General features: G+C 40.4%; 2 protein-coding genes across 2 annotated transcripts in view; both read left to right on the forward strand.

The window, feature by feature from the left end:
- Positions 1 to 8,475, forward strand: part of LOC128689939 (uncharacterized) — a 105,922-nt gene extending 97,447 nt beyond the window's left edge. The window contains exons 10-12 of the mRNA XM_070088687.1: positions 2,540 to 2,676; positions 4,382 to 4,500; positions 8,266 to 8,475. Of these exons, the coding sequence (XP_069944788.1) occupies positions 2,540 to 2,676; positions 4,382 to 4,500; positions 8,266 to 8,466 (457 nt within the window). The 3' untranslated portion in view covers positions 8,467 to 8,475. The remainder of the gene's footprint in view (positions 1 to 2,539; positions 2,677 to 4,381; positions 4,501 to 8,265) is intronic.
- Positions 8,476 to 12,595: 4,120 nt separating this feature from the next.
- Positions 12,596 to 15,590, forward strand: part of LOC128690078 (integrator complex subunit 8) — a 303,474-nt gene continuing 300,479 nt past the window's right edge. Inside the window, exons 1-4 of the mRNA XM_070088709.1 lie at positions 12,596 to 12,841; positions 13,712 to 13,880; positions 13,968 to 14,330; positions 14,595 to 14,751. Coding sequence (XP_069944810.1) covers positions 12,596 to 12,841; positions 13,712 to 13,880; positions 13,968 to 14,330; positions 14,595 to 14,751 — 935 coding nt within the window. The remainder of the gene's footprint in view (positions 12,842 to 13,711; positions 13,881 to 13,967; positions 14,331 to 14,594; positions 14,752 to 15,590) is intronic.

Here is a 15,590-nt window from a genome sequence, read left to right on the forward strand (position 1 = left end):
ACAACGGCTAGTGGTGACGTCCATAAGACACTGAATGATACATCAGCTAGTGGTGACGTCCATGAGACACTGAATGATACAACGGCTAGTGGTGACGCCCATAAGACACTGAATGATACATCAGCTAGTGGTGACGTCCATGAGACACTGAGTGATACAACAACTAGTGGTGACGTCCATGAGACATTGCATGATACAACAGCTAGTGGTGACGTCCATGAGACACTGAATGATACAACAGCTAGGGGTGACGTCCATAAGACTCTGAATGATACAACAGCTAGTGGTGACGTCCATGAGACACTGAATGATACAACAGCTAGGGGTGACGTCCATAAGACTCTGAATGATACAACAGCTAGGGGTGACGTCCATGAGACACTGAATGATACAACAGCTAGTGGTGACGTCTATGAGACACTGAATGATACAACAGCTAGTGGTGACGTCTATGAGACACTGAATGATACAACGGCTTGTGGTGACGTCCATAAGACACTGAATGATACAACAGCTACTGGTAACGTCCATGAGACACTGCATGATACAACAGCTAGTGGTGACGTCTATGAGACACTGAATGATACAACAGCTAGTGGTGACGTCTATGAGACACTGAATGATACAACGGCTTGTGGTGACGTCCATAAGACACTGAATGATACAACAGCTACTGGTAACGTCCATGAGACACTGCATGATGCAACAGCTAGTGGTGACGTCCATGAGACATTGCATAATACAACAGCTAGTGGTGACGTCCATGAGACACTGAGTGGCACACTAGCTAGTGGTGACGTGCTAGCACTATTAAAACATCCAGTAGCAATGTTTACAGCGCCACTGAACAAATGAACTCTTTATTTCAAAGTTTATAGAAAACCAACAAATAAAGATAAACTTAGTCATGTCTACCCACACCAGGACACTCGCAGTAAAACTGGGAGGGTCTTTATTTATTATCTTACAGCTGTTAGCTGTTAGTTGTTAGTTGTTAGTTGTTAGTTGTTAGCTGTTAGTTGTTAGCTGTTAGCTGTTAGCTGTTAGCTGTTAGTTGTTAGCTGTTAGTTGTTAGCTGTTAGCTGTTAGCTGTTAGCTGTTAGCTGTTAGCTGTTAGCTGTTAGTTGTTAGCTGTTAGCTGTTAGCTGTTAGCTGTTAGTTGTTAGCTGTTAGCTGTTAGCTGTTAGTTGTTAGCTGTTAGCTGTTAGCTGTTAGCTGTTAGCTGTTAGCTGTTAGCTGTTAGTTGTTAGCTGTTAGCTGTTAGCTGTTAGTTGTTAGCTGTTAGCTGTTAGCTGTTAGCTGTTAGCTGTTAGCTGTTAGTTGTTAGCTGTTAGCTGTTAGTTGTTAGCTGTTAGCTGTTAGCTGTTAGTTGTTACTGTTAGTTGTTAGCTGTTAGCTGTTAGCTGTTAGCTGTTAGCTGTTAGTTGTTAGTTGTTAGCTGTTAGTTGTTAGCTGTTAGCTGTTAGCTGTTAGTTGTTAGCTGTTAGTTGTTAGCTGTTAGTTGTTAGCTGTTAGCTGTTAGCTGTTAGCTGTTAGTTGTTAGCTGTTAGCTGTTAGCTGTTAGCTGTTAGTTGTTAGTTGTTAGCTGTTAGTTGTTAGCTGTTAGTTGTTAGCTGTTAGCTGTTAGCTGTTAGTTGTTAGCTGTTAGCTGTTAGCTGTTAGCTGTTAGCTGTTAGTTGTTAGCTGTTAGCTGTTAGCTGTTAGTTGTTAGTTGTTAGCTGTTAGTTGTTAGCTGTTAGCTGTTAGCTGTTAGTTGTTAGCTGTTAGCTGTTAGTTGTTAGCTGTTAGCTGTTAGCTGTTAGCTGTTAGCTGTTAGTTGTTAGCTGTTAGTTGTTAGCTGTTAGCTGTTAGCTGTTAGCTGTTAGTTGTTAGCTGTTAGCTGATAGCTGTTAGCTGTTAGCTGTTAGCTGTTAGTTGTTAGCTGTTAGTTGTTAGCTGTTAGCTGTTAGCTGTTAGCTGTTAGCTGTTAGTTGTTAGCTGTTAGCTGTTAGCTGTTAGTTGTTAGCTGTTAGTTGTTAGCTGTTAGCTGTTAGCTGTTAGCTGTTAGTTGTTAGCTGTTAGCTGTTAGCTGTTAGCTGTTAGTTGTTAGCTGTTAGCTGTTAGCTGTTAGCTGTTAGTTGTTAGCTGTTAGCTGTTAGCTGTTAGCTGTTAGCTGTTAGTTGTTAGCTGTTAGCTGTTAGCTGTTAGTTGTTAGCTGTTAGCTGTTAGCTGTTAGCTGTTAGTTGTTAGCTGTTAGCTGTTAGCTGTTAGTTGTTAGCTGTTAGCTGTTAGCTGTTAGCTGTTAGCTAAAACTGAGAACAGAGGAACTTGTGACATTAATGATGTAATATGCGATGAAGTGGGAATGGTATTTAGTTAAGATAGTTACATGTTACAAATATTGTTGTTTCATAAACCATGAACTTATTTTCTGCCACAGGTTCTGCTTGAAAACAGAGACTCCCACGTTAAAAATATTATAAAATGTTGTTTATAAGTTGCATATGTATTTTTTTTACACAAAACACTGCGTTGCTCACCCAGCTTTGTGTTGCTACAGGTGGATGGCGGTAGCGGGGGTGGTGGGAGTACTGATCGCTGTGCTGACCTCACTACTGCTGCTGGTGCTCTTCTGCAGGACCACGCTCCACATGCTAAGGAGATACGACACTGAAAACTTGGTTGAGTTAATGAAAGGTGCGTCTACACCAAGATATCTGTAAGATTCATGGTAGCTGATTTTTTGCACCCTGCAAACAGATGGGCAGGAGTTGTCGTTTGTTTGTTAGTATCTTAGTCTTGGATGAAGCTTTGACAAAGGTCCATCAGTTATATCTTACTTGAAATAGGTAATCATTTTCTCATGTCGTGTTGTGTTGATCATTATGTTCCCAGCACAACATATATCTATATCTTTAAGTGAAGTAAGTAAAGCATTTACGAAAGCATTAAGAGATTAAACTGCCTGGGACTGAGAACTCCTCCTTGTGGTGTATCTTAGCACATTTCTTTAGTCCGTCTTCAAAAACCTCTGTAGGAAACAGGGGTAACTATATTTGACAGTTGACTTTTTATCCAAATGAATAGTTACCACCAATATTCAGGTTGGCTCAATCATGTATGATAGCAGCTCTGTTTACGGTAACAAATGCAGATTTTAGATGAAGAAATGTAGCAAAACTATATAATTCCATATAGGTAGCTAATCAAACTAATTCACAAGCACACTCATCTCAGATCGGAGACTCGAACCCACCAGCCTTGGAACCAGGTACGCATTGTTCTACTCACCGTACCACCCTGGTACAATACCTTGGTGCCCAGCTGACGGTAGACGTTTTAGTCTCCTTCGACCTGAGATTAGTATTGTGAATATTTCACTTGCTCCGTGAATTCTAGACATATTTACTCCTTTTTTTTTTTATTTCGACACATAAGACGCGACTGCCATAAAACAAAATTATTTCTCCAGTGCTCAACAATTTTGTTTAAAGAAACACAAAGCCAGGAACCGAGATATGAAAGCTTTAGTTTCTGAATATAGTTAAAATAAGACGATGTAAATGCTGGATGAACGATAATCATGATTTACGACAATGGTATTTGGGTTACACTGAATACACTGTATATAACTGTATATAACCAATACATCCAAATAACACTGTGCCTATACCAATGCAAAACTGTATCCTTATATTTGTTACTTACTTTGTAACTATACTTTCGAATCTTTGTATCTGTAATGCACAGTAGTTTGTATAAGTTTGTAAAGCAGCAAGGTTATACGAGGAGGGGGGGAAGGGGGGGGGTGTCTCCACTCTTACTGAGAGTTTTCATTACAAACTGTAGCTGCTCAACTCTCCCGTAGATGTGCATGTATGATATACATTATTAACAAGGTGATGAATTACACACATGTATAACATCTGAATATATTTATGTAGATGTTTCGCCCTCCAGTGGTTCTAACAATACAAATTCAAGGACCCTTGAATTTGTATTAATATAGCCACTGGAGGGCGAAACGTCTATAGAAAGACACCCAGATGTTGCACATGTGTCTAATTCTTTATCTTCCTTGGATCAAACTTGATTGCCTCCCATTCTCCAGATGCTGCGTGACACTAATGATACAAATATAATAATAACGTTAAATGACAGTATTTGTTAATTACAACAAACTCAGTTTTACTACAGGATGTATTGTTGTATTGTACCTCTTTATTACTGTTGTTGTATTGTACCTCTTTATTACTGTTGTTGTATTGTACCTCTTTATTACTGTTGTTGTATTGTACCTCTTTATTACTGTTGTTGTATTGTACCTCTTTATTACTGTTGTAGAATTGTACCTCTTTATTACTGTTGTATTACTACACCTTTCTATTATTGTTGTGACCAGTACAAGACACAGGTGTCCAGGCCAGGTGTGTTCCCGAACTTCTTCTCTTATATGCTGACGATGTCCTTCAACACCAGCAACTGCAGCAACTCAAGAAAATGTTGCAGAAATACTTTAAGGTGAGAAAACACAGGAGGAACAAGATGTTAGAGAAAAAGTCGTGTGAGAGGAATATGACAGACAATACCATAGCTGGAACAATTCACTTCCAGATTATAAATCATTAACTAGACTGGACAATGGAAAAACATTGTATACTGTGACTCTATACTGACGACGTTTCGCCCACATTCTGGGCTTATCAAGTTAGTTGTAAAGAGTGAGATCAGTTATATGTAGAGATAAAGAAGTAACTTGATTGCCTCCCATATATATATATATATATATATATATATATATATATATATATATATATATATATATATATATATATATATATATATATATATATATATATATATATATATATATATATATATATGTCGTGCCGAATATGTAAAACTGGCCAATTAGCAAGAACTCATTTAAAATTAAGTCCTTTCTAAAATTTTCTCTTATACGTTTAAAGATATATTTTTTTAATTAATTTTAATGTAAAAATTTTTAATTTTGCTCCAAAAGAATCTTAGAAAACTTACCTAACCTTATTATAACAAGAACAATTTATTTTAGATTAACCCAACTAAATATATTTTAGATTTGTTTACAATAATTTAATATTAAACAAACAGAGTGAAATATATTTTTTTCGTTAGGTTCAGAATGATTTTGGCGAGATTATTGCATACACAAATTTTCACTTGTCCTATATGGCAAGATGAGCGTTGCTATTTAAGCCAAGATCGCAGGTTCTGCCTATTCGGCACGACACACACACACACACACACACACACACACACACACACACACACACATATATATATATATATATATATATATATATATATATATATATATATATATATATATATATATATATATATATATATATATATATATATATATATATATATATGCAATAAGATCACAGTAAACAGGTGATTTCAGAATATGCAAAACAACCACTCTGAAAGAATAGAGAAATTCCAAGTGCTTTCGTGACTACTCACATTATCAAGGAACTATGAATGTAAAGCATCCAAGGAAGCTATATAAGGGGTCTGGCTAACACCTCACTATCAGATCCCACAACGGTTAAACACCTGACGCGCGCCGGCCCAACTGGACAGGTCCTTTGCACAACTCACCCACAAACTATTCTACACAAGAAAATTTAAAAATTATTATTTGTCCAGTGTATTATTAAATTCTTCCCAAATTCTATTAATTATAAATGGATCTAATTTATATAAACCAAAGGAAATATTCATATTATTGTCAAAACTGCTTTTTATGAAACAAGATTCAATTATATTCCTGTCGACCATGGACTTGCTTGATACCACTTTCTCAACTTTTTGAAAATCAATTGGATGGTTAAAATCTCTTACATGAATAAATAGAGCATTGGAATCTTGTCCAGTTCTAATGCTATATTTAAGTCGTTTTAATTTTAGTTCGAGATTTTTACCAGTTTGACCGTAATAAACTTTATCGCAAATTTTACAAGGAATCTTATAGACACATCCATCAGCATTTTGGGGGGAATTCTTTATCAAAAATTTTTTTTACTGTATCAAGATTTTTGAATACAACTTTAATATTAAAAGTCTTAAGAAGAGAAGGCATATCAACCAAGTTTTCATGGTAAGGGAGAACCAATATATTTTTAGTTGAATAAGGCTGGTTGTCCCTTTTTGGATTGTAAAAAGTATTTCTAGCAACTTTAAAAGATTTATCAATTACATTTCTTGGGTATTTTAAATCATTACCTATTTCATAAATTTTGGATATTTCCTCATCTATGAACTCAGGACTACAAATTCGTAAAGCTCTCAAAAACATTGATGAGAAAACAGACAGTTTGACTCTATCTTGATGCGAGGAATAATAGTTGGATGCTTTACTTTCATAGTTCCTTGATAATGTGAGTAGTCACGAAAGCACTTGGAATTTCTCTATTCTTTCAGAGTGGTTGTTTTGCATATATATATATATATATATATATATATATATATATATATATATATATATATATATATATATATATATATATATATATATATATATATATATATATATATATATACGTCGTGCCTAATAGGTAAAACTTACGATTTTGGCTTAAATAGCAACGCTCCTCTTGCTGAATAAGGCAAGCGAAAATTTGTGTATACAATAATTAGGCAAAAATCATTGTGGAAAAAAGGTGAGTGGTCCATTGAGGCACCTGTCATCCAGGGAGGCAAAGATGGGAATGAATGAGAGTTTAATGGTACCAACACTTTTGTGAGTGTAAAGCATAGATTATATATATGCTGCAGTGAGAAAGAAGCTGAAGGCAGTGGAGGTGCTGTGTCTAAGGGCAATGTGTGGTGTAAGTATTAAGCAGAGAATTCGTTGTGAGGAAATCAGGAGGAAGTGTGGAGTTACTAAAAGTATTAGTCAGAGGGCTGAGAGGGGTTTGGTCATTTAGAGAGGATGGAACAAAATAGATTGACTTGAAGGGTATTTAAACCTGTAGTGGATAGGAGGAGGGGTAGGGGTCGTCCTAGGAAAGGATACAGGGAGGGGGGTTAAAGAGGTTTTTTGTGAAAAGGGCTTAAACATACAGCTGGCGTGTGTGAGCGTATTAGATATGAGTGAATGTAGATGAATAGTTTTTGGGACCTGACGAGCTATTGGATAGTGAACAAGGTAATATTTTGTGAAAGGATTCAGGGAAACCGGATAGCAGGACTTGAGTCCTGGTGGCGTGGGAAGTACAATGCCCTCACTTTAAAGGAGGGGTTTGGGATATTGACTTTTGGAATGACATCATAATTGTCATATTTGGGCGCCTCTGCACAGACACTGATTGTGTGTGAATGATGGTGAAAGTTTTCTTTCCTTTTTAGGGGTCATCTTGCCTTGGTGAGAAACGGCTGACCCGAAAAAGAAAAAAACATTTTCACCATCATTCACTCCGTCAATGTCTTACCAAATGCGCGCTGTTAATACAGTTCACATGCCCCTCCAAATTGCAAATATTTCCACCCCTCCTTCACAGCGCAGGCAATGTACTCTTCACCTCCAGGACTCAAGTCTAGCTAACCGGTTCCCCTGTACCTTTCACAAATGTTACATTCCTCACATTCCAACAGCTCGTCAAGTCCCATTTTCCTCCACTCCTTTTTTACATGCTCACACATTCCTGCTGGATGTCCAAGCCCCTTGCACATAAAACTTCCTTTACTTCCTCGAACCTTTCCTAGGGCGACCCCTACCCCGCTTTCCCTCCACTATAGATTTATACATACTCCAAGTCATCCTCTTTTGCTCTATCTTATCTAAATGTCTAAACTACCTCAACGAGCTCTCCTTATTTCTCTGAATAATACTTTTAGTAACTCCGCACCTCCTCCAAATCTTTAATCTACGAATTCCATGGATAATATTTATCCCACACATTGCCCTCAAACACGATACATCCACTGCCTCCAGCCTCCTCCTCGCTGCAACATTCGCAACTCATGCTTCATACCCATATAAGAGCGTCGGTACCACTATTCTGTTAGTTTCTCTAGCGATGATCTGACGTTTGTGTAAGATCACAGTAGAATTATGAACTTACTTTTACATCATGTAAGATCAATCTACATCATCCTATTTACCTTAGTGAACAGTTTTCAGCCTTGATACATAATTACTTGCATAAAACTTGTCATTATCATGTAACAATAGATTCTCAAACTGCACACGGCCTTAAGATTCGAGGTATTCCAAAAACTCTTCTTCTCTCTTAGGTGCAGGATATATACGACAACGAGGACACAGAGCGTCTGTATGACATCAATGGATGGCTCTCGAAGAAGTTGTTAGGGATAGGAAGAGATGTTGGCGTGAAAGTCGTGTTGGTGATGTCTTCAGCCCTTATTTCTCTTACACATTTGCTTCAGAGCTCCAACAGTGGTACGTTGATGGTTCTGAGTGCAGTGCTAGGGTGAGAGAGGCAGGTGACGCCCTCAGTCCTCACGAGGGAGATGGTGGAGTAAGGTGATGTTGGTGAGAAAGTGGTGGTGTTGACGGTGGTGCTGTCTTCAACTCTCTCCTTCCTTACACCTCTCTGTCCCAGTTCCTTCATACATCATCTCTTCCTAATAATCTCAGTCCATGTTATCTGCCCCTTCCTCTCCTTTTCTTTTTTCTTTTGTGCATTTCATTATATCTTTATTTTATTTTAATGTACAAAAATGAAGCCAAAATAAAATTTAAATTGTTCAGTTCTACTGATCTGTATTGCAAAGCCAACACTATACACACACACACACACACACACACACATTAAAAAATGGGGTCTCAGACAGCAGGACGAAGAGCCAGGGATACCGAGGAAAAGTGGTCTGGGAAGAATGGGCTGCAGAGAAGGGAAAAAGAATGGGAATGAAGGTTAGATGAGTTTAACAATAAAATAGAGAAGATGGCTACACAGAGCAAGATTTGAGAGCTACAAGCAGCAACTGTAAAGGCTAGAATACAGAGCCTAGAAGAGGAACTGAAAATTCTGAAATGGGATATGGAGCCAAAGAACAGATGGGGCTTAGCAACAGGAACAGGAACATCAGCAACCAGCAAGGAGACCAAAGAGAAGGATGGAGATAAGACCTATGCAGAGGCCCTATCAGACTACTGGGGGAAGGGGTCCATGAGAATGTTGTGGAATGAAAATGGAATGCCATTAGGTACAGGGACAGCTGACAGAGAGGGGACTGAAGGAAGGGAAGGAGATAGGTTACCTACTGAGGCGCTATCAGTCCAATGGGAGATTCACAAAATGTTAAGGAAAGCAGCAATGGAGATACTTAAATCGGACCCTGAGATATGGAAGGAAATTCAGTGGGAGGAAAAAAGGGAGAGGTCAGTCTTTATTCGTGGGATTCAGGAAGCTGAAGGGATGACATATGAAGAAAGAAGACAAGGGAGGAAAAGAGATTGAAAATGTCATCAAACGGACAGGAGAGGAAAATGTGATGCAACCGACAAATTTGCAGAGAATAGGGGATATTCAAGGGTAAAAAATCATCCAAGTCAAATTGATTTTCAATTCAGAAACAGTGCAATACAGGATCCTGCAGCAGAAATAATGACTAAGGGGCTCATGAAATTACCAGCGGGTATACCCTAACCACAAGAGAACATGAGAAGAATGTCTGAAACTGAGAGGATACAAAGATGCAAGGGCAGGAAAGAGAGAAAAGGATAGAGATGGGCAGGGAAGTCCAGACTCGGGAGGATCAGCAAACACTGTCAGAACACTACCCAGACAATCCCACCACAAACAAACAAATTAACCCAAAAGAACCCTCATTCCACACCCACAGCCCCCACCCCTCCCATTACAAACTCCCCCCTCACAGCAACCTCCCACAGTATCCTGCCAGGTCCACCACGTTTCTATCTACCATAACCGCCCCAGAACACAGTACTGGAAAACAACACAGACCGAAAAACAAATAAATGTGAGGAATGGCACGAAAAAATCATGGAGGCATCCCCCAGACAGCATAGTGCTCACAGAAACAAAGCTCAAAGGAATGATAACAGATGTGATACTTGCACTCGGACACCAGATCCTAAAGAAGGATAGAGGGAACAGAGGAGATGGAAGAGTAGTTATGCCTCGTCAAAAACCAGTGGAGTTTTGAGGAGATGAAAGGAATTGTCAGAAGAAAGCAAATGACTACATAGAAGGAACACTTCAGAAATAAGCAACAGAGCAATGGTGGATACAGTAGCTGAGGTGGCGAGAAGGGCCCATATGGGTAAGGCAAAGTTACTAGCTGGGGGCGATTTCAACCACAAGGAAATTGACAGGGGAAACCTGGAACCACATGGGGGACCAGAAACGTGGAGAGCTAAGATGATGGAGGCAGTACTGGAAAGCATCATGCACCGACATGTTATGGACATTACCAAAGCGAGAAGAGGGGATGAACTAGCAAGTGTGGACCTCTTATTCACCTTGAGTAGTTCAAACATTGGGGATATCACTTAATAGAGGCCCCTTAGAGCCTCTATTAAGTGCTTCGATATATGGTTCAGTGCTTCAACTACATTGTAGTGTTAACAGTGGAAAGCGAAACAGCATGTGAAGGAGGATAAAGCATTAAGAAATTCCTGCATGAGATGCAGTGGGGATGAGAACTGGAGAGAAAGATAGTAAATGAATTGATGGATCATGCGACCACAAAGTGCAGGTATGCAGTGGAGAACTTTATACCTAAGGGCAACAGAGATAATAGGAAGACCAGAATGAGTCTTTGGTTCACCCAGAGGTGTAGACAGGCCAAAGCTAGATGTGCAAGAGCGTGGAGAAGGTACAGAAGACAAAGGACCTAGGAAAATAAGGAGATGAGCTGAAGAGCTAGAAACGAATATGCATGGATAAGGAGAAAGGCTCAGCTGCAACATGAGAATGGCATAGCATCGAACGCTCAATCTGGCCCAAATGCTGTTGTATAACCACATCAAGAGGAAAACGAGTCAAGTATCAGGCCATCAGGCTAAGGAAGGGAGAAGTGGGAGATCACAAGAAACGATAAGAAGTGTGTGGGGAGCTCAACACTGAGATTTGGGGAGGTATTTTCAGTGGAGGCAGAAAGGCTCCCAGCAAACCGGGATGGCAGAGTACACCAACAAGTGCTGGACACACTATACAACCAGGTAAGAAGTGAAGAGACTGGTGAGCGAACTAGATACCTCAAAGGCGGTGGGACCGGACATTTCTCCATGGGTTCTGAGAGAGGAAGCAGAGGCATTCTGCTTCCTACTAACATCAATCGTCAATACATTTATCGTAACGAGGCAACAAATGCAGTCCAGGTTTTCAAGAAAGGAGACAGATAAGAAGCATTAAATTACAGACCAGTGTCACTGGCATGTAGAGTAAGCAAAGTCATGTAGAAGATTATCACAAGAGTGGTGGAGCACCTAGAAAGAAATGAGCTCATACACGATAACCAGCACGGTTTCAAGGGAGGGGAAATCCTGTGATACAAACCTACTGGTAACAAATAAGACAGGAGAGAAAAGAGTGGGTAGACTGCATTTTCTTGTACTGTAAAAAGGCTTTCGACACAGTTCCACATAAGAGATTAGTGCAAAAGCAAGAGAAGCAAACAGGAATAACAGGGAAAGGCCCTGCAGTTGATCAGGAAATTCCTGACAGGAAGGAAACAACGAGTGATGGTACGTGACGGGGTGTCAGAGTGGGCGCATGTGACAAGCGGGGTTTACAAAGGTCAATCCTAGGGCCGGTGCTGTTTCTGATATATGTGAATGGCAATGGAAATAAGTCACTCTGTCTGACTTTTTTGGGTTATCCTAGGTTCTCTACACATATGCTGCTATGTATGATAATTCTATGTAACTGTATTTGTGTATACCTGAATAAACTTACTTACTTACTTACTTATGACGGACGGGATAGATTCAGAGGTGTCTTTGTCAGCAGATGATGTGAAGCTAATGAGGAGAATTCAAACGATGAGTATAAGTAGGAGTTTAACCCCATCAAGTGCAAAGTCATGAAGATAGGGGAAGGTCAAAGAAAACCGCAGACGGAGTACAGGCTAGTGGGCCAAAGGCTACGAACCTCACTCAAGGAAAAGGATCTAGGGGCGAGTATCATACCGAGCACATCCCCTGAGGCGCACATCAATCTAATAACTGCTGCAGCATATGGACGCCTGGCAAACCTAGCACCAGTATGGAATCCACAACCGACCATGCAGTTAAGAGGTAAGGGAATATGCCCTACGAGGAAATGTTAAGGTAAATCAACCTTACGACACTGGATGACAGGAGGAATAGGGATGACATAATGACAACATAAAATACTAAAAGGAACTGAGAAAGTGGTTAGGGGCAGAATGTTCCAGAGCTGGAACACAGCAGCAAGAGTTTACAACTGGAAGTTGAAAACTCAGATGAGCTAAAAGGATGTAAGAAAGTGTTTTTTTCAGTCAGAGAACTGTCAGAAAGTGGAACAGTCTGGAGAATGATGTAGTGGAAGCAGGATCCGTACGTAGCTTCAATTAAAAAGCTCTCGCCTTCGTCTTCGCCTTGACTTGCACGATGAGCTACGCAAATCGTGTAAAGATCAAGCCAAAAAGTGGTACCGTTGATGATTCAACGAAGTTTGCTCTTGCCACTGTTGTGCAGGGAGCATTGCAAGTGAAATTCAATGCTATTTTGTCACTGAAAGAAGCATTCATTGTTGTATGTCACGATGATGCTGAAGCAGAGAAGTTACTCACCACAGAAGCCACCACTACTCTTACTGCTCAAGGATTTACTGTTACATCCTCTCCTGCCCCCAGGGCAAGAAAATCAGTATTCCTAAAAAACTGGACAAGATTCTGACTTCTCAATCAATTGCTGAACTCAAGTCATCCATTGAAACACAAAATGGGCTACTGTTGATAGCATTACCAAAATCCCGAATGCATCGTCTATGCTCAAGGTCACCTTTACCGACGTGAACATGGCTGCCACTGCTCTGAACGAAGGTCTTGCTGTTTACTACTACTACATCAGTCCCACCTACATAGAAGCAGAGAGATACCACTACATCCAACATTGCTGGAACTGATATTCTTATCTTCACACCACCAAGACATGTCCAGTAAAAGACAAGAAGTTCTGCACTACATGTGGTAGTGAGGGACACACCTTCAGTTCCTGTACCGCTGCTGCTCCAACACAACCTGCGTGTTTAAACTGCAAAAGTAATGATCACCATACCATACGTAGGAGAAACTTGAAGAACAGGAGGAGAATGAGGTAATCAGTCCCTCAACCTTGAGTCGATGTGTTCAGTCCATCAATCTTGAATAGAATACGGCATATCAGCGGAGAAGCAGCTTATAAACCGTATGGCAGGAGAGGTGCAGCAGTCATAGGTCGTGTCACATTTGTTCAATGTGGAAGTAGGTCGTGCCCAATGATCACCATACATTGGCAGCAAAATGTCCTACAAGAAAAGATATTATGAAGAAACAACAAGATGCAACAAAGAAAAAATCTACCAACAACACACAAACGTATGCCGCAATTGCAAAGTTGCAAGCAGACACTACAAAATTACTTCAAGCATCTACTCAACCCGCCTCCACCACCACCACTACCATCACTCCTCCAACATGTGACGTAACGAAGATCCACTATTGTCTACTATACGCTCACATGCAGAACATGGCTGTACCTGGATCTTTTAACTCTACCATAAACGAGTTATTTGCATTAAATAACATGCCATCATTCACATTTCCAGCATCGCCACCTTCTGAAGAAATTCTCAAATTCACCAAAGACTCAGCCACAACCTCGGATGTAGCAGATCCAACACCACCAACAACTAGTGACGTCACTCCAACAACGTCCAATGAGAAGCCTTCACCGCCACCACTCCTCATTGAAACCGACCAATCAGAAGCCTTGTCACCAGAAACATCTTCCTATTCGTCTACTGAAGATGACAACGAATATTCACTTCCACCTTCAACACCACCTAACAAGAAAGAAAAAACAGCAAAAAAATCATCATCTCACAACTCTCGACATGATAAAGATGAAGATATTAAAAAATATACTTCATGGAATGGAGTCAACTTCTACACTATAGAAAAATATCGTCAAGACATGCCGCTTCATGAGCTTTATTCTCACCTCATCGAAAAGAAAGTCAAGTTTACCATCGATTCTTCCTGCTCAGCTGGAACTCTTCGTACAATTGAACTTTCTACTATTCTAAAGGCCATTGTAGACCAACTAGAAGCAGAAGATTCCAGCCAAAAACACTTGCTGACACGTATAAATTTACCAAACCATACCCCGGCCGGGATTGAACCCGCGGTCAGAGACTCTCTGACCGCGGGTTCAATCCCGGCCGGGGTATGGTTTGTTTGCAATCGTGTCATTACGATTTCGTGAGTCACTTATAAATTTGCTCCCTCTACAACGTTTTAAACGTCTTGAAAACGGAACTGAATCGTAAAACAACGCCATGACTCCAGGTAAACACCAAACCTCTATGAACTGACCAATCAACGATGAGCTCCTTCCTTGTCGCCAGCAGCCGCCTATCATCATTCAAGTTGCAGTAATCATTCATCCAGCAAGATGCAGCCACCACCTGCTGAGTTCCTGTTGCCTTCTACATCGTCTTCGTCAGTGTTTCTGAAATACATCTCCATCTACGCCTCCAGTACTTCGGTATCACATGTTCCAAAGTGACTAGGCCACTTGCCTTGATTCCTCCTCTTCCCCTCCTTCCCATCCTTTTCCAGTTATTTCCATCCTTCCTTATCCTTCTTCCTTCCCATCTTACGACAGCTCTCGTCGTCCTCGATTCGATTCGCTCTCGCTTCACACACAGAGAGCCCGGATTCGATTCCTGGCGGGTGGAAACATTTCGACGCGTTTCCTCACACCTGTTGTCCTGTTCACCTAGCAGCAAATAGGTACCTGGGTGTTAGTAGACTGGTGTTGGTCGCATCCTGGGGGACAAGATTGAGGACCACATTGGAAATAAGTTAGACAGTCTTGGATAACGCACTGACTTTCATGGGTTACCATGGGTGGCTAACCTTCCGGGGTTAAAAATACGTACGAAATCTTATCTTAAGAAGAGGTCCGATAAAGCTCTTGGAGCAGGGAGAGAGTGGACCTAGTAACGCTCAGCGAAGAGGCGAGCCCAGGAGCTACGAATCGACCCTGCAAACACAAATAGGTGAGCACACAGAAAAAAAATTAGCACTATGTTGAAGCAATAACTGGAAGAGCAGCCAACTCCACGTAGTAAGTTCTGGGTATTTTGAGTGACTCTTAAGTTGATATTCAGTTTTGCAAGTGAAACTATACAGGCAGAGAGTGTATACCCTGGAGAAAGTGAATATACTGAGAATATGGTGCGTGCTGCAACAACATGTACACATACAGTTAATTGAAGGTGCAGTTGCAAGGACAGTATACAAGATAGCTTTCCTGTGTTTTCAAAACATTTAGAAGACACAAAGACTAAATTGCCAAAGCGTTCTCCCATTGCAAGCGAAATATAATATATCAATGC

This window comes from Cherax quadricarinatus, chromosome 25 (assembly GCF_038502225.1).
Source record: "Cherax quadricarinatus isolate ZL_2023a chromosome 25, ASM3850222v1, whole genome shotgun sequence".
Taxonomy (NCBI): domain Eukaryota; kingdom Metazoa; phylum Arthropoda; class Malacostraca; order Decapoda; family Parastacidae; genus Cherax; species Cherax quadricarinatus.